The sequence below is a fragment of the Metopolophium dirhodum genome, chromosome 3 (assembly GCF_019925205.1).
Source record: "Metopolophium dirhodum isolate CAU chromosome 3, ASM1992520v1, whole genome shotgun sequence".
In the NCBI taxonomy this organism is placed as follows: domain Eukaryota; kingdom Metazoa; phylum Arthropoda; class Insecta; order Hemiptera; family Aphididae; genus Metopolophium; species Metopolophium dirhodum.
Window position 1 is genome coordinate 11,981,017 of NC_083562.1, and position 17,756 is coordinate 11,998,772.

At 30.1% G+C, this 17,756-nt stretch overlaps 1 protein-coding gene across 1 annotated transcript; it reads left to right on the forward strand.

Annotated features, from left to right (window-relative positions):
* Positions 1-10,845: 10,845 nt before the first annotated feature.
* On the forward strand, positions 10,846-11,348 carry LOC132941969 (uncharacterized). Its single transcript, XM_061010238.1, has 2 exons — positions 10,846-11,206; positions 11,300-11,348. Exons 1-2 carry the CDS (start codon positions 10,846-10,848, stop codon positions 11,335-11,337), a joined length of 399 nt encoding a protein of 132 aa, XP_060866221.1. The 3' UTR covers positions 11,338-11,348.
* Positions 11,349-17,756: the final 6,408 nt, after the last annotated feature.

The window sequence follows — 17,756 nt, forward strand, 5'->3', positions numbered from 1 at the left end:
ATACATTTCAATGTTCAAACTAAAATGCCTAGAATCCTAAACAGAAAAAACTATTCAAAATATTTAGTTCATTAAAGAGTGATTTTTCATTGGGCACCAACTTATCAATTTTAAAGTGAATACAAAATATTCAACTAAAGTTACATTCCTAAAAAAAAAAATGGATGGATTGTTTTGGCACCTGCAGGCAAATGCATTTTAAGAAACCAAAATATATTTTGAATAAATTTAACTGTATGATTACACATTACAAAGTACAAACTAAAATTCCGAGAGTCTTAAACAGAAAAAACTATTCAAATTATTTAGTTCATTAAACAAGGATTATTCAAGAGGTACCAGATTGTCAATGTTTAAAATATTTGGCTAGAGGTTAAATCCTTAAAAAAAAATTGAAGGAGGGTGTTGGCGCCCGCAGGCAAATGCATTATAGGAAACCAAAAAAAAATGTTGAAAAAATTTAACTGTAGCAATACACATTACAAAGTACAAAATATAAAATGCCCAGAATCTTAAACAGAAAAAACTATTCAAAATATTTAGTTCATTGAGGAATGATTATTCATAGGGCACCAAGTTATCAAATTTAAAGTGAATACAAAATATTCAACTAGAGTTACATTGCTAAAAAAAAAAAATGGATGGAGGGTTTTGGCACCTGCAGGCAAATGCATATCAATTTTCAAGTCAATACAAAATATTCAACTAAAGTTACATTCCTAAAAAAAAAAATGGATGGATTGTTTTGGCACCTGCAGGCAAATGCATTTTAAGAAACCAAAATATATTTTGAATAAATTTAACTGTATGATTACACAGAACAAAGTACAAACTAAAATGCCCAGAATCTTAAACAGAAAATACTATTTAAAATATTTAGTTCATTAAACAAGGACTATTCAAGAGGTACCAGATTGTCAATGTTTAAAATATTTGGCTAGAGGTTAAATCCTTAAAAAAAAATTGAAGGAGGGTCTTGGCGCCCGCAGGCAAATGCATTATAGGAAACCAAAAAAATATGTTGAAAAAATTTAATTGTAGCAATACACATTACAAAGTAAAAACTAAAATGCCCAGATTCTTAAACAACCAAAACTATTTAAAATATTTAGTTCATTGAGGAATGATTATTCATAGGGCACCAAGTTATCAATTTTCAAGTCAATACAAAATATTCAACTAGAGTTACATAACTAAAAAAAAATTTGAAGGAGGCTATTGGCGCCCGCAGGCAAATGCATTTTAGAAAATAAAAAAAAAAAATTTGGAAAAAATTTTACCGAAGAAAAATACATTTCAATGTTCAAACTAAAATGCCTAGAATCCTAAACAGAAAAAACTATTCAAAATATTTAGTTCATTAAAGAGTGATTTTTCATAGGGCACCAAGTTATCAATTTTCAAGTCAATACAAAATATTCAACTAGAGTTACATTACTAAAAAATAAAATGGATGGAGGGTTTTGGCACCTGCAGGCAAATGCATTTTAGGAAACCCAAAAATATTTTGAATAAATTTAACTGTATGATTACACATTACAAAGTACAAACTAAAATTCCGAGAGTCTTAAACAGAAAAAACTATTCAAACTATTTAGTTCATTAAACAAGGATTATTCAAGAGGTACCAGATTGTCAATGTTTAAAATATTTGGCTAGAGGTTAAATCCTTAAAAAAAAATTGAAGGAGGGTGTTGGCGCCCGCAGGCAAATGCATTATAGGAAACCAAAAAAAAATGTTGAAAAAATTTAACTGTAGCAATACACATTACAAAGTTCAAAATATAAAATGCCCAGAATCTTAAACAGAAAAAACTATTCAAAATATTTAGTTCATTGAGGAATGATTATTCATAGGGCACCAAGTTATCAATTTTCAAGTCAATACAAAATATTCAACTAAAGTTACATTCCTAAAAAAAAAAATGGATGGATTGTTTTGGCACCTGCAGGCAAATGCATTTTAAGAAACCAAAATATATTTTGAATAAATTTAACTGTATGATTACACATAACAAAGTACAAACTAAAATGCCCAGAATCTTAAACAGAAAATACTATTTAAAATATTTATTTCATTAAACAAGGATTATTCAAAAAGTACCAGATATTCAATGTATAAAATATTTGGCTAGAGGTTAAATACTAAAAAAAAAATTGAAGGAGGGTGTTGGCGCCCGCAGGCAAATGTATTTTAGGAAACCAAAAAAAAATGTTGAAATAATTTGACTGTAGTTATGCACATTACAAAGTACAAACTATAAAATGCCCAGAATCATAAACAGAAAAAACTATTCAAAATATTTAGTTCATTGAACAAGGATTATTCAAGAGGTACCAGATATTCAATGTATAAAATATTTGGCTAGAGGTTAAATACTAAAAAAAAAATTGAAGGAGGGTGTTGGCGCCTGCAGGCAAATGCATTATAGGAAACCAAAAAAATATGTTGAAAAAATTTAATTGTAGCAATACACATTACAAAGTAAAAACTAAAATGCCCAGATTCTTAAACAACCAAAACTATTTAAAATATTTAGTTCATTGAGGAATGATAATTCATAGGGCACCAAGTTATCAATTTTCAAGTCAATACAAAATATTCAACTAGAGTTACATAACTAAAAAAAAATTTGAAGGAGGCTATTGGCGCCCGCAGGCAAATGCATTTTAGAAAATAAAAAAAATATGTTAAAAAATTTAATTGAAAAATGATTATTCATAGGGCACCAAGTTATCAATTTTAAAGTGAATACAAAATATTCAACTAAAGTTACATTCCTAAAAAAAAAAATGGATGGAGGGTTTTGGCGCCTAGAGGCAAATGCATTTTAAGAAACCAAAAATATTTTGAATAAATTTAACTGTATGATTACACATTACAAAGTACAAACTAAAATTCCGAAAGTCTTAAACAGAAAAAACTATTCAAAATATTTAGTTCATTAAAGAATAATTATTCATATGGCACCAAGTTATCAATTTTCTAGTCAATACAAAATATTCAACTAGAGTTACATTACTAAAAAGAAAAAATTGAAGGAGGGTCTTGGCGCCCGCAGGCAAATGTAATTTAGGAAACCAAAAAAAAATGTTGAAAAAAATCAACTGTAGTTATGCAAATTACAAAGTACAAACTATGAAATGCCCAGAATCTTAAACAGAAAAAACTATTCAAAATATTAAGTTCATTAAAGAATGATTATTCATAAGGCACCAAGTTATCAATTTTAAAGTCAATACAAAATATTCAACTAGAGTTACATTACTAAAAAAAAATTTGAAGGAGGCTATTGGCGCCAGCAGGCAAATGCATTTTAGAAAATAAAAAAAAATTTGGAAAAAATTTTACCGAAGAAAAATACTTTTCAAATATCAAACTAAAATGCCTAGAATCTTAAACAGAAAAAACTATTCAAAATATTTAGTTCATTAAAGAGTGATTTTTCATAGGGCACCAAGTTATCAATTTTCAAGTCAATACAAAATATTTAACTAGAGTTACATTACTAAAAAAAAAAATGGATGGAGGGTTTTGGCGCCTGCAGGCAAATGCATTTTAAGAAACCAATAAATATTTTGAATAAATTTAACTGTATGATTACACATTACAAAGTACAAACTAAAATTCCGAGAGTCTTAAACAGAAAAAACTATTCAAATTATTTAGTTCATTAAACAAGGATTATTCAAGAGGTACCAGATTGTCAATGTTTAAAATATTTGGCTAGAGGTTAAATCCTTAAAAAAAAATTGAAGGAGGGTGTTGGCGCCCGCAGGCAAATGCATTATAGGAAACCAAAAAAAAATGTTGAAAAAATTTAACTGTAGCAATACACATTACAAAGTACAAAATATAAAATGCCCAGAATCTTAAACAGAAAAAACTATTCAAAATATTTAGTTCATTGAGGAATGATTATTCATAGGGCACCATGTTATCAATTTTAAAGTGAATACAAAATATTCAACTAAAGTTACATTCCTAAAAAAAAAAATGGATGGAGGGTTTTGGCGCCTAGAGGCAAATGCATTTTAAGAAACCAAAAATATTTTGAATAAATTTAACTGTATGATTACACATTACAAAGTACAAACTAAAATTCCGAAAGTCTTAAACAGAAAAAACTATTCAAAATATTTAGTTCATTGAGGAATGATTATTCATAGGGCACCAAGTTATCAATTTTCAAGTCAATACAAAATATTCAACTAAAGTTACATTCCTAAAAAAAAAAATGGATGGATTGTTTTGGCACCTGCAGGCAAATGCATTTTAAGAAACCAAAAATATTTTGAATAAATTTAACTGTATGATTACACATTACAAAGTACAAACTAAAATTCCGAGAGTCTTAAACAGAAAAAACTATTCAAATTATTTAGTTCATTAAACAAGGATTATTCAAGAGGTACCAGATTGTCAATGTTTAAAATATTTGGCTAGAGGTTATATCCTTAAAAAAAAATTGAAGGAGGGTGTTGGCGCCCGCAGGCAAATGCATTATAGGAAACCAAAAAAAAATGTTGAAAAAATTTAACTGTAGCAATACACATTACAAAGTACAAAATATAAAATGCCCAGAATCTTAAACAGAAAAAACTATTCAAAATATTTAGTTCATTGAGGAATGATTATTCATAGGGCACCAAGTTATCAATTTTAAAGTGAATACAAAATATTCAACTAGAGTTACATTGCTAAAAAAAAAAAATGGATGGAGGGTTTTGGCACCTGCAGGCAAATGCATATCAATTTTCAAGTCAATACAAAATATTCAACTAAAGTTACATTCCTAAAAAAAAAAATGGATGGATTGTTTTGGCACCTGCAGGCAAATGCATTTTAAGAAACCAAAAATATTTTGAATAAATTTAACTGTATGATTACACATTACAAAGTACAAACTAAAATTCCGAGAGTCTTAAACAGAAAAAACTATTCAAATTATTTAGTTCATTAAACAAGGATTATTCAAGAGGTACCAGATTGTCAATGTTTAAAATATTTGGCTAGAGGTTAAATCCTTAAAAAAAAATTGAAGGAGGGTCTTGGCGCCCGCAGGCAAATGCATTATAGGAAACCAAAAAAATATGTTGAAAAAATTTAATTGTAGCAATACACATTACAAAGTAAAAACTAAAATGCCCAGATTCTTAAACAACCAAAACTATTTAAAATATTTAGTTCATTGAGGAATGATTATTCATAGGGCACCAAGTTATCAATTTTCAAGTCAATACAAAATATTCAACTAGAGTTACATAACTAAAAAAAAATTTGAAGGAGGCTATTGGCGCCCGCAGGCAAATGCATTTTAGAAAATAAAAAAAAAAAATTTGGAAAAAATTTTACCGAAGAAAAATACATTTCAATGTTCAAACTAAAATGCCTAGAATCCTAAACAGAAAAAACTATTCAAAATATTTAGTTCATTAAAGAGTGATTTTTCATAGGGCACCAAGTTATCAATTTTCAAGTCAATACAAAATATTCAACTAGAGTTACATTACTAAAAAATAAAATGGATGGAGGGTTTTGGCACCTGCAGGCATATGCATTTTAGGAAACCCAAAAATATTTTGAATAAATTTAACTGTATGATTACACATTACAAAGTACAAACTATAATTCCGAGAGTCTTAAACAGAAAAAACTATTCAAATTATTTAGTTCATTAAACAAGGATTATTCAAGAGGTACCAGATTGTCAATGTTTAAAATATTTGGCTAGAGGTTAAATCCTTAAAAAAAAATTGAAGGAGGGTGTTGGCGCCCGCAGGCAAATGCATTATAGGAAACCAAAAAAAAATGTTGAAAAAATTTAACTGTAGCAATACACATTACAAAGTTCAAAATATAAAATGCCCAGAATCTTAAACAGAAAAAACTATTCAAAATATTTAGTTCATTGAGGAATGATTATTCATAGGGCACCAAGTTATCAATTTTCAAGTCAATACAAAACATTCAACTAAAGTTACATTCCTAAAAAAAAAAATGGATGGATTGTTTTGGCACCTGCAGGCAAATGCATTTTTGGAAACCAAAAAAAATTTTGAACAAATTTAACTGTATGATTACACATTACAAAGTACAAACTAAAATGCCCAGAATCTTAAACAGAAAATACTATTTAAAATATTTATTTCATTAAACAAGGATTATTCAAAAAGTACCAGATATTCAATGTATAAAATATTTGGCTAGAGGTTAAATACTAAAAAAAAAATTGAAGGAGGGTGTTGGCGCCCGCAGGCAAATGTATTTTAGGAAACCAAAAAAAAATGTTGAAATAATTTGACTGTAGTTATGCACATTACAAAGTACAAACTATAAAATGCCCAGAATCATAAACAGAAAAAACTATTCAAAATATTTAGTTCATTAAAGAATAATTATTCATATGGCACCAAGTTATCAAGTTTCTAGTCAATACAAAATATTCAACTAGAGTTACATTACTAAAAAGAAAAAATTGAAGGAGGGTCTTGGCGCCCGCAGGCAAATGTAATTTAGGAAACCAAAAAAAAATGTTGAAAAAAATCAACTGTAGTTATGCAAATTACAAAGTACAAACTATGAAATGCCCAGAATCTTAAACAGAAAAAACTATTCAAAATATTAAGTTCATTAAAGAATGATTATTCATAAGGCACCAAGTTATCAATTTTAAAGTCAATACAAAATATTCAACTAGAGTTACATTACTAAAAAAAAATTTGAAGGAGGCTATTGGCGCCAGCAGGCAAATGCATTTTAGAAAATAAAAAAAAATTTGGAAAAAATTTTACCGAAGAAAAATACTTTTCAAATATCAAACTAAAATGCCTAGAATCTTAAACAGAAAAAACTATTCAAAGTATTTAGTTCATTAAAGAGTGATTTTTCATAGGGCACCAAGTTATCAATTTTCAAGTCAATACAAAATATTTAACTAGAGTTACATTACTAAAAAAAAAAATGGATGGAGGGTTTTGGCGCCTGCAGGCAAATGCATTTTAAGAAACCAATAAATATTTTGAATAAATTTAACTGTATGATTACACATTACAAAGTACAAACTAAAATTCCGAGAGTCTTAAACAGAAAAAACTATTCAAATTATTTAGTTCATTAAACAAGGATTATTCAAGAGGTACCAGATTGTCAATGTTTAAAATATTTGGCTAGAGGTTAAATCCTTAAAAAAAAATTGAAGGAGGGTGTTGGCGCCCGCAGGCAAATGCATTATAGGAAACCAAAAAAAAATGTTGAAAAAATTTAACTGTAGCAATACACATTACAAAGTACAAAATATAAAATGCCCAGAATCTTAAACAGAAAAAACTATTCAAAATATTTAGTTCATTGAGGAATGATTATTCATAGGGCACCATGTTATCAATTTTAAAGTGAATACAAAATATTCAACTAAAGTTACATTCCTAAAAAAAAAAATGGATGGAGGGTTTTGGCGCCTAGAGGCAAATGCATTTTAAGAAACCAAAAATATTTTGAATAAATTTAACTGTATGATTACACATTACAAAGTACAAACTAAAATTCCGAAAGTCTTAAACAGAAAAAACTATTCAAAATATTTAGTTCATTAAAGAATAATTATTCATATGGCACCAAGTTATCAATTTTCTAGTCAATACAAAATATTCAACTAGAGTTACATTACTAAAAAGAAAAAATTGAAGGAGGGTCTTGGCGCCCGCAGGCAAATGTAATTTAGGAAACCAAAAAAAAATGTTGAAAAAAATCAACTGTAGTTATGCAAATTACAAAGTACAAACTATGAAATGCCCAGAATCTTAAACAGAAAAAACTATTCAAAATATTAAGTTCATTAAAGAATGATTATTCATAAGGCACCAAGTTATCAATTTTAAAGTCAATACAAAATATTCAACTAGAGTTACATTACTAAAAAAAAATTTGAAGGAGGCTATTGGCGCCCGCAGGCAAATGCATTTTAGAAAATAAAAAAAAATTTGGAAAAAATTTTACCGAAGAAAAATACTTTTCAAATATCAAACTAAAATGTCTAGAATCTTAAACAGAAAAAACTATTCAAAATATTTAGTTCATTAAAGAGTGATTTTTCATAGGGCACCAAGTTATCAATTTTCAAGTCAATACAAAATATTTAACTAGAGTTACATTACTAAAAAAAAAAATGGATGGAGGGTTTTGGCGCCTGCAGGCAAATGCATTTTAAGAAACCAATAAATATTTTGAATAAATTTAACTGTATGATTACACATTACAAAGTACAAACTAAAATTCCGAGAGTCTTAAACAGAAAAAACTATTCAAAATATTTAGTTCATTAAACAAGGATTATTCAAGAGGTACCAAATTGTCAATGTTTAAAATATTTGGCTAGAGGTTAAATCCTAAAAAAAAATTGAAGGAGGGTGTTGGCGCCCGCAAGCAAATGCATTTTAGGAAACCAAAAAAAAATTTTTATTTAGGAATACACATTACAAAGTACAAACTAAAATGCCCAGAATCTTAAACAGAAATAACTATTTAAAATATTTATTTCATTAAACAAGGATTATTCAAGAGGTACCAGATTGTCAATGTTTAAAATATTTGGCTAGAGGTTAAATCCTTAAAAAAAAATTGAAGGAGGGTGTTGGCGCCCGCAGGCAAATGCATTATAGGAAACCAAAAAAAAATGTTGAAAAAATTTAACTGTAGCAATACACATTACAAAGTTCAAAATATAAAATGCCCAGAATCTTAAACAGAAATAACTATTTAAAATATTTATTTCATTAAACAAGGATTATTCAAGAGGTACCAGATTGTCCCAGGTGTAGCCGGTTAATCTTGAAAAATTTTTATACGAATAAATCTACTAGAGTTCAATGAAGTGAAAAAAAAATTGTTTGAGAAATCTGGGTGTTAAATCACCTAAACAAAAGAATACGCTGGAAGCTAAATACTGCAATACATAATATTAACTACAATCCAAAAACTAGGTGTTGTTTACATTATAATAATGCGAACATTTATTATGATCAGGGGTGTATGGTGTATCACGGTAATATATGTATTAGAAAATGTATAAAAATGAATGTAAATTATAAAGGATGCAAAGAAATTAAATGATAAAAGGTCCTGCACGGACTCTACTATGTGATTGTAATTTATGAAGGACATAAAATGTTTAATTTAAAATAATATTGTGTTTGGTGGGTCTACAGTCAATATTAAATTACAAACTATAAAGTCTAAATGCAAATAAAAACATAGTCAGATATCTGTTTTAGTCTTTGTAAATATGTGCGGAAAAAAATTAGATTTAGTACAATGTAAAAAAATGTGGAAACGAAACCCTGATAATTTTTTTACAATAGGATATTAAAACACAAAACCATATATTAAATTAAAACTATTGATTTTATACATTTTCTATTTACAAAAACTCACAAGTATTGAAAACCTTATAAAACCCTAATAAAATAATATTTTGTTATATTTTAAAATACATTTTATAATTTGTTGTGGTAAAAAAATCATTATTTAATGTTGGCTGTATTTAAGTTTTTAATAACTATACTGGTACAACTCTTGCTGACAGTCTTTAAGACCGTGTTAAAAACTATGATAATTAGTTAACATCTAATTTCCTGCCCTATCCTAACCTAACCTAACCTAACCAAAATAATAATATTTAAATATTTTCTTTCATTGTTATGTTTACAATATCGAATACCTTGATAGTTAGTAGGAAAAGATCATGGCAAAGCTCACGACCAGTGATGATAGTCGTCTATCATCACCATAGCTTCAACTAACCATAGGTTTACCTAACTAACCTTCGTATGACTTATTAGGAAACATTGAATAAAAAGACCCTGAGTTGCAGGTTGCTGAACTTAAGTGTTCGATTATCAAGTTGATCCTTTTATTGTTGACACCTTAATCCATGCTATGGATGAAGCCCATAGATAATAAAGATATGGATAGGCCACGCTTATGCTCAATACATTTGAGGCCGCGTTCTCAGAGGGGAAGGCAATTGAGGCTCCTATATATTGATAGTCGATACTCGATATAGGTATACTTTATTTGGCCTCAATTGTTCCCCTCGAAGACCGCTGTTAAGACCATTATGTTATATCTTTATTATCTATGATGGAGCCATACCCAGCTCACTCGTGTAAACAGTGTGGGTCTGGGCCCCATACTCTGATATTAAAAGCCCAGTCCACCTTCATATTATTCTCTATGCAAAAAGTAAATTTAAGACAAATTTGTAAATCAATGCACAGTCTCTCTATTGTACTAATATTTGTGATTTCATTAATTTTCAGTATTTTGTATTATTAGATTGGGAAAACATAAGACAATATAATTTACACAAGACTGTGTCCAACAAAATCATACTTTGATAAAAGTATACCATATTATAAGTACCTTCTATATTTGAATTAATCGTTTTTTTTTTCGGGTACTTTATTGGTGGACGGCACTTTAATTACGGTCCCTCAACTTACTGAGGCAACCTTGAGGCATTTCCTTTTAGGAAATTAATTAAATCCTCAAACATAACTCTTAATTCAAGAGTCTGTAACTAATACAATCATAATATAATATGAGTATAGTACATTTCGTAATATTTTTTTATAATATTTACTGTTAGTGAAATATTAAGTTTGTATTTCTAATATATTATATTATGTTATGATATTTATGAACGACGCTTGCACCATGGTCCCTCGATATAGTAATGTGGTGACCCGGCACATCTCTTTTAGATAAATGATTAAATACTTAATCAAGTCTTCCAATTTACTAAACATTTATAAGTCCGGCTATTACGCTCGTAGTTCGATAATATGGTAGACAAAGTCCACGACACCGGTGGCGACTCGCTCCAGACATATATGTCTAACAAACGCAATTTTTCAAATTTTTCAATTTCGCCAAAAGTTGCTGATAAAAAGTCAAAAAAATTCGTTACACCTAATCGGTATGCCGCCTTGTACTCTGATGATTCTAGTGACAACATATTTAATACATCCACCAACAGTGCGACAGTTTGCAACGAAAAATCAGGTCCTGCAAAACAAAATATCGAGCAGCCTACGCTCGATACACAAGACGTCACGCCACCTCCGTTTTACATCTCCAACATCTCAAATTTCTCCGCCTTCACAAATGAGCTAACAAGGTTGACCGGTCCAAACGCATTTACCTGTAAGTCTACTAAATCATACCTGATCGTATATCCCAGAGGCGTACTCAACTACAACACTATTCTGAATCATCTCAATAATATACTGATTCCAGTTTTCATACTTTTCAAGCTCGCGTTAATCGCTCATTAAGAGTCGCAATAAGAAATCTCCACCATTCCACATTGTGTACGGAAATTTCTGTCGCCTTGTCGGAAGAAGGACATTCTGTGAAACAAGTTATCAATGTCCAAGATAAAAATAGACGCGGTCTCCCATTATTTTTTGTTGATTTATATCGTCAGAATAATAACAAAGATATTTTCAATATCACTTCGCTACTTGATACCAAAGTTATAATCGAAAAACCTCATCTGTCCCGCCGTGGTCCGCCTCAGTGCCATAATTGTCAAGCCTACGGCCATACCGATAACTACTGTCAACATGAATCTAGGTGCGTCAAATGCGGTGGAGACCACCGCTCCGTGAACTGCACAAAGGACCGAGCTAGTCCAGCCAAATGCGCGCTCTGTTCTGAGGTACACACGGCCAACTACAAAGGATGCCGTGTTTATCAATCCGTTACAAAAAAACGCAAAAATACAAATGTACCAACGCCTACAAAGTCTTCGTCAAACGATGTCCCAGGAGATCATGCTCGGCAGCTTCCAAGGAAATCCTATGCTGCAGCGACCAAAACGGTAACCTCTTCCATGGAATCCATCACAAATGTTTTATCAGAATTTATTTCTAATTTTAACTCTTTAATTACTCCACTTATTAATCTCCTTACCGAGATTGTCAATAAACGTTTCTGTCCATAATGTACAGGTTTTTCCCTTTTTATCTATCTTTTCATCGTATATCAGACCATACCTACAATTACTTATCTTTATTTACTTTAGTTTATATAAACACGTTGCTATTTTATCTATTTGTATACATTTTGCTCATGCTAACAAATATCATTAATTTTATATGTCATACTATATTTTATACCAATTGTAATTATCCATAGTACTTAAAAATTTTAATTATCATGTTATAACGTTAAAAATTATGTAAACTTTCAATATCCCTAGATTTAGATAGCCTTAGGCTAGGAAAGTCTTATGTTTAATTAATAAAATAAAAAAAAAAAAAACTAAACATTTTTATTTTGTAGATAATTTGAAGAAAAATTTAAAATTGAAGAGAGACTGTGTGAATTAACAAAATTTTTGGTATGAAATGTTTATTTGAACACCTGTTATAATGTATTATATTGAACTTAAGTTAATTTTTTATAATGTACTATAGTAAACATTTGAACATTTATTACAATATACGTATATTATACATAGATTTCAAGTATGATTTTTTTTAGTTTTTTTTTTGAAAGTTACCTACTTACTACAATACAAGACACTTTATTTTTATATTTTGAAGCTAAATATGTTTTGGATTATTTAGATCTATATAAACTAAATTTCAGACCCATAGTTTAGTATTTAAAGTTTGTATGATCAAAGTCGTGGAACCAAATTTTATCAGACTCTACTAGAATGTTTTAGTTAAATTAAACTATAATAAGTATGTGGAATAACAGTACCTAACCTTCTATGATAATTTGTTATGAATATAATATTTTATGTAATAGCTCAAATTTAGCACTTTTACGGTACTTAATACATTTTCCTAATATTTTAACAGAAATTATGGAGCTAATAATATAGAAATACCTATATTATGTCACGGCCCATAGTTCATAGTTTTGTTTCATGTATAATAATAATGCTTTTTAATATACTTTTTCATAAATTAATATTTATTACAGTTGGCTTTTATGATTTGTTTGAACTATTAGTAGGTACGTATTTTTTTTGGGAGATCCCTATTATTACAACACCGTTACCAATATGCGTTTTTTTGGGGTTAGTTAATATAATTGCATGTTTTCATGATTTCTTCGTATTTATACTTATTTTCTTAAAATGTTTTTATATTTTCGGTTCATCCGTTACCTACCTACATACCTACCTACCAAGTGTGTAAATAAAGAATTTTTTTGTAAACCAATTTGAATTATAATTTATTAATTTAAAAAAATTTTAATAAAAACGTTTTCATTCAGTATTTTTTTGAATTTTAAGTGCATATTTTTGAATATTTCAGTGCATATATTTTCCTGTTTTTAGTGCATACATGCAGGCAAATATTTAACACTTTTTCATTGCATTAAATTCACAGCCCTGCTAATTACTTTTACTTCCAATCGTAATAACTACCACAGTTAATTTTAATGTCAAATCGTCAACAATCAACTGCTTCTTCAACTTGATAACACTAAGAGGATGTCAGATTTTTAGCGCACCATTTATTTCTCTCTCTGACCCAATCATTGTAGTGTTTTCTTAATCATACATTTGGTATGCTACGCGTGGGTCAAAGATGGAAAATAAATAGTGCGCTGACATCCCAACCGGCAACAAAATTACACGAGTGAGCTGGGTATGGCTCCATCATAGATATACTCTGTCCCACGAGAGATCATGCCGCGCACCGACCAAAACTAGTCCCCCCACGCTTCATACCCGTAACTGTGGAACCAGTTTCGACAGCAGGGTGACGCAGGGGGATGCGCAGAACCGGCATGTTCTCTCGTAGGACAGAGTATAATAAAGATATTGATAGGACATAATGGTCTTATCAGCGGTCTTATTATCTATGGGCTTCATCCATAGCATGGATTAAGGTGTCAACAATCAAAGGATCAACTTGATAATCAAACACTTAAGTTCGGCAACCTGCATCTCAGGATCTTTTTATTCAAAGTGTCCTAATGAGTCATAAGAAAGTTAGTTAGGTAAACCTATGGTTAGTTGAAGCCAAAGAGTCAATAAGGCCTTTGCAATTCAAGATCTTTTCCTACGTATTCGGCATTGTTAACATAACTATTCTACCTTTACACTTTTTCTTCCCCCGTCTCTCACAGCTATATACAGGTTCAGCCACTCTCATTCCACTCCTCCATATGATCGGTATTCTGTCTATCCATCTCTTCTTCAGTCTTCTCGCCCATCATTTCTCCGTTAAATTAACTTCTATAGCCACTCTCACTATCTCTTATCATACAGTGACCGAACCACCTAAACCTATTCTCTCTTGTTTTCACTACAATATGTACACTACCCTTAATTAATTAATTTCTTATTCTATCCTCTTTTGTACCTTAACACCTTACTTATTATTCTCATATCTGCTACTCTCACTCCACTTACCTACCCTAACCTTACATTTCTTTTTCATCTTTCCCTTTCATACACCAAACATTCTGAAATCCTGTTGACCCATTTCCTTATCTTCGCCATATCACACACTTCCTAATTCCTATTCACTCAGTCTTTAGTTACCTACAAGTCATCGTACTTGATTATCGGTGAAAATATTTGAATATCATTGAGCGAATTCCCTACTCGAAAGAATTGCTTAAAAAAATATCATACCTCACCAATTTTCTAATTTTGAACACGACTTTATTGATAGCCCGAATAGTGTTATACCAGTATAGTTACAATAAAAATATTGAACATTTTCGGGCAATACATCCCCTGATCAATTAACTATAATAAAAAAAAACCTACTGAGAAATAAGAAAATACATACCCCGTGACGGAATCGAAATCTGCTACGAAACTTAGTCTTCGAAACACTGAAACGTTCACACATTTCAATCTGCTTATGATATATTATTCCCAGTTTGAAAATGTTCATTGACGAATACCATTTCTGAAATAACACGCATCTTATGCAGTAAAATGTTCTACAATATTCTAATGACCTAGTTACAGTCTACAGATATTATATAAACCTACCAATAAATACCTAATATTAATTTTTATTACACAGAGTTTGTATTTTTAAATGTTGTATTTAAGGATTTATTAGTTTTATTTTTATACCTAACAAAAATTACATTTATTCACAAGTCAGTTATCAACTAGAACTCGACTACGAGTAAGACAGCGTTTGGATTGTTCGGACTGGCGTATAATTTATTATTATTATGCATTGCGCCTTTGGTAGGCAGTAGTAAACGTATATACTTCTACGTTACTTAGTTAACAGATTTTCCGTGACAATAAATATTTAATTCAAGTCTAAAAAGTAAATGTAAGACCAAAATAATATAAAAACAAACTTACGCATAAACATCGACTCTTCCAGTGAAGCCTAGCTGTACTACAGCACACGCTGTCGTCGAAGAAACAGCTATCTTCATCCGTCTACATCTCGCTCCATCTCCATCTCTCTCTACATCTCGCTAATTGAAACTTATCTAGTATACAATACTAGTATCTTTATGATCTGTAATATATTCTGGTGTTCGTTGAAAAATATTGAAATAAGATAAAAATACATATTTTTTTGGTTTTGAATATGAAAGCTGTGAGATGATCGATATGAATTTTGTGAGAAATCTAGAGGTACTAGAAAACTGAGACGAGTGTGTTGAATGAAATAAAATAATATATTGATTAACACAACAATCGGTTAAAAATTAATTTAATTCAAATAATGAGATAAACCTTATTAGATCATTTAAATTGCCCAGAACAAGCCCCCAGTTGTTGGTCGCATGCCAATTTTAACCATATACTAGACCAGCGGTTCTTAACCTTTTGTAGATCGCGGACCCCCTTGCCAAATTGTTTTTCAAATACCTTTTTGTTTACAAATCATCTTATGTTAACATAACTAAAATTATAATCATTATTTTATATAACAAATTACATAAGTAGACATAACAAAACACACACATTTATAATTATTTGATTACATATAATTTTTTATAAAAATGTAATATGTATAAAACTATAGTTGACTACGATCGATCAGCTGTACTTAGTGGCAGTAAATATAAGACTTCCGAGACTACAGTGCTGTACGCATATACATTTCGTATGAACGAGAAAAACTGATTTTACTTAATAAATATTAATAACACAATTATTCGGTGTAGAATCTACATATTATATATATGAAAAAAATAATAATAATAATCCAACAATATTGTAATAATGCATTCATGTCACTTATTGACATATGTTATGTGTTAAGGCTGCCGCGGACCCCCAGGGGGCCGAGGACCACAGGTTAAGAACCGCTGTACTAGACCACAAGTTTATAGACATTCTATAATGTATTCTCCTGCCGGTGACACTGTTGGGGAAAATATATTTTTTTAGTAATTAAATTACGATACGAATTATAAATTACGTAGGTACTTGTCCAATACTCGACTACCAGAATTAAAATTAAAGAATGTGATATACCTAGGTAACCTATATCGATCGATTCTAAAACAGAAACTTAACCTAGGCACAAATAATATCACAATATCAAATAGTGAAATGTGAAAATTTGAAGAAAATGTCCTATAGGTATATCCCGTAAAACCCCCAAAATAAAACGTACGTTTGAGGTGTTCTCTTAAAACCCAAATGTTTAATGCCCGTATCCCGTATGCATAGAAAATGTATGTTTCACATTTAACGAAAACTAAAACTATCGTGACGGAACTGAATTACGAAGAACGTATAAAACAAAAATAATCGTCACCAAGTAATAGGTATAATCTGCTATGTACTTACAAGTTACAAATCATATTAAATAACATTAATCATTATGTATTTTCTTATTTTGTTAGGTATGTATAAAAACCTACCTTCCTACTTATAAAAGCATTGCCTAATCATTAATTTCAAATTTTAAAAATTATTCTACTATAACAATAAATTAACAGTTGTAGGCAAAGTATTATAATTTAAGGTATTTTTCATAATATCCTAATTTTTCTACACCTATAACAACTGGATTTTAAAAACTACTCTACGTCTAGCGGGTATATAAGTTTGTCTGACAATAAATATTTAAATTAGGTCTACCGCGTCAACAGAGTAGTAGGACAAAACTTACGTAATTATTTATTCTTCCGGCGAAACGCGTTCCCTTTGGTGTATAATATTGTCTAGTGTCAGAGCTGTGCGTCTCCGCCAAGCAAAATGCAGCGCGCGTCTTCATATCTCCGATCCAAAAGTTCAGTCTGGAAGTATTGAGATTAATGACATTTATAAAAATAGGCACCTAGCTTAATAGCCAGAATGGAACGAAATATGTGAGTACGTATTGGAATCGCTGTTCGTTTCAAACGATTGTCATTTGCCATAGATTATTTATAACCTAACCGTCCCAATCATAGAAAATATATATATGGTCTGTAATGATATGCTCACACACCATTATAATAAACTAAAATTTTACAGAATAATAAACAACGGCCAGGCTGTCGCTTGTAGAAATCGGTCGCATCAAATAAAACCATTAACAGCGACAACTAAGATATCGACACGCACTCATAACAATATTACGTAGGATGTGTGTGACCTTATTCTATGCTGACGCCAAAGAATAATCTAGTTCCCAGGCCCACAATAATTTAGTGACAAAGCCACCCACCACTCTCTGGTCAGCATCCTCGCGTCCGTCCCTTAAACCAGTGCATGAGCACCAGCCACCAAGTAACAACCTCT